At 31.1% G+C, this 9,733-nt stretch overlaps 2 protein-coding genes across 3 annotated transcripts; both read left to right on the top strand.

Moving 5' to 3' along the window:
• The first annotated feature begins 1,629 nt into the window (after nt 1-1,629).
• Nucleotides 1,630-4,438, top strand: LOC104708636 (basic leucine zipper 2-like). The gene is made up of 5 exons (XM_010425228.3): nt 1,630-2,111; nt 2,609-3,166; nt 3,553-3,628; nt 3,833-3,959; nt 4,042-4,438. Exons 2-5 carry the CDS (start codon nt 2,622-2,624, stop codon nt 4,224-4,226), a joined length of 933 nt encoding a protein of 310 aa, XP_010423530.1. The 5' UTR covers nt 1,630-2,111; nt 2,609-2,621; the 3' UTR covers nt 4,227-4,438.
• Nucleotides 4,439-7,530: 3,092 nt separating this feature from the next.
• On the top strand, nt 7,531-9,635 carry LOC104708635 (protein neprosin-like). 2 transcript variants are annotated; one of them, XM_010425227.2, is made up of 7 exons: nt 7,531-7,745; nt 7,830-7,916; nt 8,166-8,354; nt 8,475-8,636; nt 8,708-8,761; nt 8,912-9,043; nt 9,150-9,635. In XM_010425227.2, the coding sequence occupies exons 1-7, from the start codon at nt 7,656-7,658 to the stop codon at nt 9,525-9,527; spliced, it is 1,092 nt and encodes a 363-aa protein (XP_010423529.1). In that variant the 5' UTR covers nt 7,531-7,655; the 3' UTR covers nt 9,528-9,635. The 2 variants fall into 2 exon arrangements, with proteins under 2 accessions (XP_010423529.1, XP_087316886.1); XM_087460760.1 differs by lacking the exon at nt 8,475-8,636 and having other exon boundaries at nt 7,564-7,745.
• Nucleotides 9,636-9,733: the final 98 nt, after the last annotated feature.

Raw genomic sequence — 9,733 nt, 5'->3', positions numbered from 1 at the left:
TAAGTAATTGTAATGTTTTAAAACATTCTATGAAGTTTAAATATTTCTAATATTTTAACCTTTAAAAATTTTCAAGTTTCAATATTTATAATATTTTAAACTTTTAAAATTTATAAATTATAATTTTTTAAAAACCTTTTAAATGTTAAGAAATTTTTAAAATTTAAAAATTATAATATTTTGAAACCTTTTAAAAGCTAAGACTTTTAGAAATTTCAATATTTATAATATTTTAAACTGTTAAAATTTAAAAATTATAATATTTAAATTTTTTTTAAAAGCTAAGAACTTTTAAAAGTTCCAATATTTATAATATTTAAACTTTTAATTTTTTTAAATATTATAATATTTTTTGAAACTTTTTAAAGTTTTAATTTGATCAAATAAAAAACCGGATCAAACCGAATAAAACTTTTTAACTTGGACGCCTGATAAATCAAGCTTTAATGCCCATTCGTTGTTGGAAGCATATTAATCTTATTTATAATGGTTCTGAACCATTGTCTAAAAAATTCTAACCGATGTGGGATATTGTACATAGTTTTTTTATTTCCATAAATTAAAATTTTCCTTTTTCTAAAAAATTATGTAAATTTTTAAAATGTTAACGAATGTCATGTCAAATCCTAATTGGTCTTTTAGAAAATATCTTAATATATAAAATTTTGGAAATTAAAAAAATGTTAATTAGTGACATGTCGAATTCCAATTGGATGTTTAAAATCCTATGTGGACAGTCTTAAGAGCTTATAGCTTCTACTTTTTATTAGTATAGATTGGTTTTAAAAAAATTTCAACTATAATGAATCATTATAAATAGTGATTTTCTTTAGAAAAAAAAAAATTACGCTATCAAAAACATAATGAATAGTATTACAATGTTGAGAAAAATGTGACTGCTATTTAATTTCTGTACAAACACACACACACGTGTGAGTTGAATGAATGTGCAACTTTGTAGATTCCAAGCAAAGATCAATGAATAATAATAATTGGGATATGTAATAAATTTCGTATCTAGGATAAAGTATACGTTAACTATAAGGTGACGACTTCTCTTCTTTTTCTGCATCATTACTTTCATTTTCATTTGTAATCCACCCACCCTAGTTGTTATTGTTAATCTGACCCTGTTATAGAAATGAGATCACACACAAAAGATCTCAAACTTTGCGTAAACCAAACGAGTGCTGGAATATTATTACTGTAGATTGCAGCACAGCTGTTTTTTTTGGTCAAGTCTATTAGTTTTAAAACTTAAAAATCTTTGACCCGATATTGGAAAAAGGCAAAAAAAAAAGAAAAAAAAAGAGGATCTCATTGAGTAATTTTAAATATTTTCGGATCATCATTATTCATACCAAAAAAGAAATAATAATAATAATAATGAATTGAACCATAACAATATTGAAATTAATGTGTTTGAATGGCATACTCATATATTGAGATGACCTAATTTTGACAAGGGAATGAGATCTGATCGACTACAACACCTCTCTCAATCTATATTTATTGATATACACAAGACACTCAAATCTTCTTGACTCATTGACTTGACTCATCATTGATTCTTCCGGAACGTTCTTGACTAATAAATGTCAAAAAAGAAAGAAAGAAGCCAATATCGTCGTAATCAATGTGAAACACACAAAACAGAACAATAATAATTAAAAAAAAAGGTACGGATGGGGAGATGGGTCAGGTTTACTTGACCGAACCAAAGAAATAAAAACCCACAAAAGGGCCCAAAAGAGGCGTCCGTACGTACGCCTCCTTCTCCAGCCAATTGGGGTTTTTTTTCTTTCTTTCAATCTTTCAATTGTGTCTGCGTGCGTAGTTTTTATACATTCATGATTCCTCCTCCTAATATACGCAGGGCTCTCAGCTCAGCTGTGAGAGCAAATTAAAAAAAGGCAAACGAATAAATTCTCCTCCTTTTTTTTTAATTTTGTTGCAACTTGGGAGCTTTACTGACTAATTACCCTTAGCTTCTCCTACATTCTCGTTTCGCTCTCTTTTACTCCGCATTGCTCCTCCTCCTCCTCCTCCTCCTCCTCGTCTCTGTCTGTCACTCTTTTATCTTCGCCGCGTTTATATTGGTTTTCCTCGAGGTAAAATAATAATAATAAAACTCTCGACGACGATTCAAAAGTTTAATACTTTGGGTTTCTGTTTTGATTCCTTATGACTGACTCTTAATAATTATTCGATTCAAAGAACCAACAAGGGTTTTTTTTTTTCTTTCTTTCTCTGATTTCAATGTCGTTTTTGTAATGGGTTTTGGGTAATAACTGTTTCATTGATTCGTTGTTCTTTCTTCTTCTCCTTAAAATTTGTGTTTTTGTTTTTGTTCCTTTCACTGTTTTGTCGTGTGGGGTTAGAACAAGAATGCTTGTCGGATTTCACAAATTTGTTTTTTTTTTACTAATTAAAGTTTGTTTTTTTCTTCTTCCTTCTGGGATTGAGGTTTCTGTTTGATAGCTGACACTAATCGAAAAGCTTTAAAATTTGGTATAGCTGAAACTTTTCATTGCTTAGAGAGCAGCTATAGCTTCTAATGAAGGTTTTTGGATTGTTGCTTTTTTTTTTTTTTTTTTTGGTTTTATAGGAGTTTCTGAATCATGTCAAGGCCTGCTCAGCTTCCTCCTCGTTGCCCGATTCCAAAGAAGCTGTCTTTGAATCCGGTTGCAGATACGTTTTACTCTTCTTCCTCACCCGTTGAATCATACATTGGTCAATACAAGTCTTCTTCTACTCAAGATTCCAGGCTTGAGGATCAACCTGCTTGGCTTGATGAGTTGCTCTCTGAGAAAACTGATGGGATGATGCTCCCTGGAGGTGGAGGTCCTCTGCGCCGCTCTGCTAGCGACTCTGTTGTCCTTTTGGGAGACATCTCAGCTAACTTTTCTGGTTTTAACCAAAGTGAGGATGAAGAAAGTTTGAGTTCTGAAGCTTGTGGGGAGTTGGAGTCTGCTTGTGTATATGGTCCCAACTCGCCAAGAGCTAGGAACAACTCAAGCTTCAGTAACAACCCTATTGCCTCGGCCTTTTCGGATTATGGTTCTCAGAAACCTCCTCAGAACTTGGATGCTACGGTGAAAGGGATAGATTTTTTACCTGTTGGTGACAATGCTTGTGGTTCAATGGGCATACCAAATGCAAAAAGGTGAGAGAACATTAAATCCTCTTACGGAAATATTCTCTAACATCGATACTTTATCGTGGAGACAATTGGTTCCTTTAGAGTATTCTGTATCAGTTAATGTTACTAATATTCATGTTTCAAGTTTAGTCCCTTAGCTCTCGTGTAGTACCTCTGTATCTAGTTCTAGGTTGTTAGTGAGACGAAGAAATGAGTGGGAACTTCCATATCTCTGGTTTACACCTGGCTTTGATGATGGGGTTTGTTATGATTATTGGCAAATGTGCATGATATATGTGTGTGTGTGTCCACGAGAATGTCTTAGAATGTCCAGTTTGGTACCTGTTCATTATCTTGCTGTGTCATATGTTGTTGATTCGTTCTTCATTTCTCAACCTTCGCTCTGCCAGGAACCCGGGACAGCGTTCAAGAGTTCGTAAGCTCCAGTACATTGCTGAACTTGAGAGGACGGTAGCCATGTTGCAGGTATAGATTCCATTAAAGTTTGTGTGCTTTCTTAAAACTAATTGGTTCTGGTCTCCACTGTATTGGTTATGGATCAATGTACAAACTACAATGCTGTATGGTAGATCTCTGTGGCGAACGATCGGAGTTGTTGGTGTTACGACATTGTTTAGACACCTAGCACACTGAATATGGTAGTAAACTAATAGCAATCTCGTTTTGCAGACAGTGGAAGCTGATTTATCAGTGAGAGTGGCTTCACTTCTTCAGACACGCGCAACGCTGTCCCTGGAGAATAGCCAGTTGAAGCAGCAGATGGCGATACTTAAGCAGGACAAGCTCATAAGGGAAGGTAAATAAAAACATGCACATATTCAAGGATTCTGGATCACAGCTTGAGATCATTCTACTGATTGTACCAAATTTTTCTGTAGGTGAGTATCAGTTACTGAAGAAGGAAGCTCAGAGATTGAAATCTGGACCGGGATACTTAGGGAGCAATAACAACAATAACAGGCTGGTCAGATCATTTTCTGCTGGTTCAAATGTAGCTCCAAGGACAGCTTCGTCCCACTTGGACTGGAACTTGCTAGATCTAACCAAGCTCAATCTCAACTGAAAGACAAAACCCTCCACAAGAATAAGTAGCTTAAAGGAATTCAGGAGTTAACAGTTCTCTGTTTGAAAAAAGGACAAATCTTTGTCGATTTGTATAAATATGATTTAGGAGTATAAAGTATCCCACTATATTGATCGAAACTCTTTGTTTTAGCTAAAATGTTCTGATGTTGAAGGTTCTAGTGAAGACATTTTAACGGTTCTGACTTCCAATGTCGTAGCTCACTGTGGAAAAACGTATTTTTATTTTTATTTTTCTGGCACACTGCATATGTAAAAGGACGACAAACAAAGAGGCGTGTTTCTTTTTTAAAGTTTCTTATTTTGCTAATAAATACATAGATTCATGGGAATAATGGTTCGGGAAAAGGGACATTTTTTCAGATTTTATGTCGTTGAAACTGTCATTATCTAAGGTTCTGGACAGTAGGCCGTCATGTCATTTAGGCTAATACCTATACGGGTTTCCAGATAACATGACAACGATTGATCACCTATTCGTTACAGTATTGAAAAGCTTGAGAATCTCTGTATTAATGAAGGATTCTCTTTTATTGTCAGGTCCTTGGACCAGAGTTGGTTAGGTTATACTTAATAGAATTGTTTCAGTGTTAAACGTTGACTATGATCTTCTGGTAAGGCTTACTACGCCAAATCGGCAAGCTGGAGCCGCAGTGCCGTGCCTCATGTATATTGAAAAGGGCATTTGCCCAAGGCCACATGATATAAAAAAATTTGTAAGGCCACATATATCTTTTTAAGTTAGCTTATGTATTTAGTTTGAAAATGTGTTTACACTTTTTATTTTAAAAATCTATAATATTTTGTTTGTTATTAATTCTTCTTATTTCATATTTCATAATCTTTTATTTGCATTATTAAAGTATTATATAATTTATTAAATGTTTGAAGGAAAATGAAAAACTACATAAGTTGGAAACTTGTATTAAAAATTTATACGAAAAGATAATATTAATTAACTAACAAAATGCTAATGTGTAATAACACATAAAATAGACTCTCAAATATTATGCCATCTATTTTTTATTGTCACATTAGCATTTTGTTAGTGTGGTTGCAAATTTTCAACTTTCATGTAGTTTTTCATTTTTACTTTCAAACATCTAGTACATTATAAAACACATACATAAAAATATTTACTTATGTTTTGTTTATATTTTGCATATGTTTTGCTTAGTTTTTGTTAATATCTATTCAATATTTCAAAGAACCAAAAAATGACTAATTTGTTGTCATATATAAACAATCACACCTACAATTTATATTTATATAAAATTTAATGTAAACTATACTCAATGTATCAAGCAATCAGATAATTTTTATATATGTAGATGATTTTGTCATAGTCACAAAATATTATAAATATATAAACAATTAAAAATACATATCATCTATGTTTATGATGGGTAACCATCTAATATATATATACATATATACTTATCATTTTTAACTTTAAAAAAAAAAAACAAAACTATTTTTTTTCGCGCTAAGCTTGTATGAACCTAAGCATGGCAATGGCTGGAGGGTGGAGACTGGTTCAACCCGTGGCTTTTTGGCTTTTTGACGTCCCACGAAGTAGCATGAGGCAGTGATGAACAAGACGATCACAAATATAGCTGCGAAAATAGCCATGAGAACCAGAAAGTGAGACGACTGAGAGTCGATTTAGGGAAATTTGGTTCTGTACCGTTGGCCATTTGGAAGGTTTGAGATGTTCTTAATTTAAACTTTGGAGTTTAGACTGAGCATTTCGTGTATTTTATATATTGAAGTTTCAAATTCTTAATGATTGAATGTCGTAGAACGTTAGTTAGACTGTCAATTTTACAAACAACAAGGTAGAAACGTATTACTTTATGTTTTGACCTTGATAAGGTAATACATGCATGTTAACATATATCGGATGTTGAAATTAAGAAAAAAGGCATAATTTTATGCTTAGAGGAAAACTATAGGCTTCGCATCTTCCATTCAAGCATTTAACTGAACTCCATTGACCCACTACCTGCACAAGCTTTCGGTGCGTTAGAGAAGAAGATCAACGTTGAATTACCAGAGTATTTTTGGGCAATTTCAGTTCCTCATTGGACTTGTCGCTCATCACCTCCTTAATGCATCATGCATGTAATGTAATTTACCAAAAAATGTCTGGTGAAGACTGCGACAACATTCGCTTTACCCCTGTACTCTGTTGCCTCTCAGTTTCGCATATAATGCCAAAACATTCCTTTCATCGCATCTATGACTGTCTGTATGCACCCAAGTCTCTTCTGATTGGTGTTGTATGAAAACACTATTAACAAAACTAATGTATAATGATATCTTATTCAAAAAATTTCTGCTGACTCAATTATTAATAATATAAGTCTGATATAAAAAACAAAAAAAATCTGATGTTAAGATAAAAATGCATATTAATGTCATCATGAACTAGTAAACAAAAAAAAAAGTCCTAACTTTGTTTAATTGACGGTTCCTCTTCTTCTTCCAAATTTAAGAGAGACTACAACTACAATCATACTTTCTCAATTTATTCTTTGTTAAACTTTTCTGTTTAAAGAAAAGATAAGTATTCAGAGCATCTAAACAATTTTTGTTTGTTCTCCTTTGTTTCAACAAAAATTGTTTAAATATATTATTAATATTTTAAGTTTCGTAAAAGTTTCTCATATTTGAGGTTTCGTAAAAGTTTAAATATATTACTAATATTTTAAAGGTCTTCTAACTTTTTTTTTAAAGTTGAAATATTTATTATATTTAAACTTCTTATAAAGTTTAAATATTTATAATATTTGAAACTTCATAAATGTTTAAATATTATTAATATTTTAAACATTTTATAAAGTTTAACTTTCTAAAAAATAGAAATATTTATAATATTATTGTACCCGTATTTTTTTATGCATCTATTGAGTAATATATGTCCGCTTTTTAAAATTTGTATTACAATGAAATGTATTATAGAATAATTTAAGATAATTAAAAAATAAATTCAAATAAAAATGAAAGGAAATCATATATTTATGTTTGAATGAGATAGAAAGATTTCCTTATTTTTTTAAAATCTTACTTATAATTAATTTTGAAATTTTTGGTTACTAATATTAAAGTCAATGTATTGAATGCTAATTGTTTCTAAAGTGATTTTTTTGTCAAAAATTGCTGTAAAAATACTAGTATAGATGCATATTAATGTGGACCAATAAATGCATATTATATATTAAAAAAATAAAGTGGACCAGTCAAGAGATAAATAACTTTTTTCTTCTGTTTTTTTTTCTTATAAAGTTAAGTCACTAATGGACCAATAAAGAGGAATTACTTATATATATATAGGTGTAAAATTGTAGTTTTAACAAGAAAAAAAAAAGTAGAAAGAAAAATTCTAGAATATTTATCTTTTCAATTCATGGATTTTGTTCTGAAACTTGTTGCGTTCATACTCATAGTTTATGTAGCTCAATCTAGAGAAACTATGAGAGATTTGAAATCCTTCAAGGTAAAATGAAAGAAGAATCCTATATATACACATCCAAATCTTAAAATAATATTTGTAGATTAATTAATAATTTTTTTTTCACAGTTAAATAAGAATACCATATATGATTGTGTGGATATATATAAACAACCTTCATTGAGTCATCCACTACTCAAAAACCATAAAATTCAGGTATTGTTCATCAAACTATCTTTTAAAATACATGTTTTGTCATCTTGTTAACCTTATTCATTTTGGTCTATGCATCTTTTGTTGTATAGAATAACATGTATACACATGGTCTAGAATAACATGTATACACATGGTCATCCCATATCAAATTTAATTTTAGTTTTATGAAAAAGAGAAAAAAGATAATATCTAATTTTGTTTTGTGAAAAACCTCACTCATATATCATATACCTATGTATTTTTGAGCAGCTTGAACCATCTTTCTCAATCTTCAAACCGAAAAACCAAATTAAAACTGGAGGTGAAAGAAAAAAAATCATTGAGTGTCCTAGTGGAACAGTTCCTATACTCAGAAATACGAAAGAATATGTCGCAAATGCTCAATATTGGACAGAAAAACATTTTAACCCGTTTACCGTCGAAAGTCATGGGACACATGTAAGAGAATTCACTTAAAATTTTGATTTGCAAAATATGCATATTTTGATTTGCAAAATATGCATATTTTGATAATGTTTATGATAAGATAAGCGTATTATCATTTTTGAAAATTTGGAGATTGCTGGAGTAAGATCACAAGGTCAAGGTCCTTACCATGGTTTGGCAGCTTGGATGAGTATGCATAATTTGAACATTAGTAAAGACCAAGCTTCGTATGCTAGCATATATGTAGGCAGTGGAGTTAACAACAAAGTTAACTTTATCCAAGCTGGTTGGATGGTAAATTCAATGTTAATATTTATTTTAATTAAATTATTATAAAAATTAGAATTCACTAATTTGACTCCTAGGTAAATCCAAAATTATTCGGTGATGGACGGACATGGAGTTATGGGTATTGGAAGGTATATTTATCGTCACATACTGTATATACACTTTTCATGTGTTTAATAACATGATATGTGGTATACCATTTTTTTTAAAAAAATTGATATGTGAATTATTGTTAATAATCGCATAATTTATATTAATATATTCAGACAAAATAATAACAGGGAGCTAATGGAGCCGGTTGTTACAATACAATATGTCGTGGTTTTGTTCAAGTGTCAAAAACTGATGTTTTAAGTGGACCTTTACCTTATGATCCCAAAGGAGAATTGGGTATATATTTTAGTATCATACAGGTAAATTTTCTTTCTTTTTCTTGAGGTCACGTAACATATGTACTATACTTCTCTAGCCTTAAATATTAACATAGTGTGTATTTTCAATTTTTGATATTTATTGAAGGATAAAGAATCAGGAAATTGGTGGATAGCAGATGTAAACTATACCGAAGCAGATAAACAAATAGGTTATTGGCCAAAAGAACTGTTTGATCTTATAAGTAATAGTGTAGACATGATTGGAGTTGGAGGAATAGTTCAAGCTTCTCCTTCTGGTGTTAGCCCTCCAATGGGTAACGGCCATCTACCAACTGAAGATGACAATGCGTCGGCACGCGTCAGAAAACTTGAAATCTTGGATTCCAATTTTGAGATCCAGGAAAGTGGTAAATACAAGTTAGAAAAATTATTAGACAACGATAAATGTTATGGCTTAAAAGGTGGAAAGAAACCAATTTTGTTCACATATGGTGGACCTGGAGGAGCTTCATGTGGAATCTAATATTATAGTAAAATGTATGTATTTGATTATTATAACCCCTAAATAATTTGGACTTCATCATGTTTCATGTTCGGTTCAACTTCTCAAAAACTTCATGTTTTACCAAAACTTCAGTTTAAGTTTTTCTTTGTACACAACAAACTTCAAATCCTAACCAACGGTTCTCACAAACTTTTAGTATACATCATTTAGAATGCGATGATGTT

The sequence above is a fragment of the Camelina sativa genome, chromosome 8, assembly GCF_030686135.1.
Source record: "Camelina sativa cultivar CO46 ecotype springtype chromosome 8, ASM3068613v1".
Taxonomy (NCBI): domain Eukaryota; kingdom Viridiplantae; phylum Streptophyta; class Magnoliopsida; order Brassicales; family Brassicaceae; genus Camelina; species Camelina sativa.
Note: the sequence above shows the minus strand (reverse complement) of the source record. Positions and strands in the feature narration are given on the sequence as shown.

Excerpts from the sequence above, each read along its gene's own strand:
- LOC104708636 (XM_010425228.3), top strand. The coding sequence starts at position 2,622 with ATGTCAAGGCCTGCTCAGCTTCCTCCTCGTTGCCCGATTCCAAAGAAG. Across the intron at positions 3,167-3,552 it reads GGCATACCAAATGCAAAAAG|GAACCCGGGACAGCGTTCAA; the intron begins GTGAGAGAACAT and ends TCGCTCTGCCAG. Across the intron at positions 3,629-3,832 it reads GGACGGTAGCCATGTTGCAG|ACAGTGGAAGCTGATTTATC; the intron begins GTATAGATTCCA and ends CTCGTTTTGCAG.
- LOC104708635 (XM_010425227.2), top strand. The coding sequence starts at position 7,656 with ATGGATTTTGTTCTGAAACTTGTTGCGTTCATACTCATAGTTTATGTA. Across the intron at positions 8,637-8,707 it reads TTATCCAAGCTGGTTGGATG|GTAAATCCAAAATTATTCGG; the intron begins GTAAATTCAATG and ends TTTGACTCCTAG. Across the intron at positions 8,762-8,911 it reads GGAGTTATGGGTATTGGAAG|GGAGCTAATGGAGCCGGTTG; the intron begins GTATATTTATCG and ends AAATAATAACAG.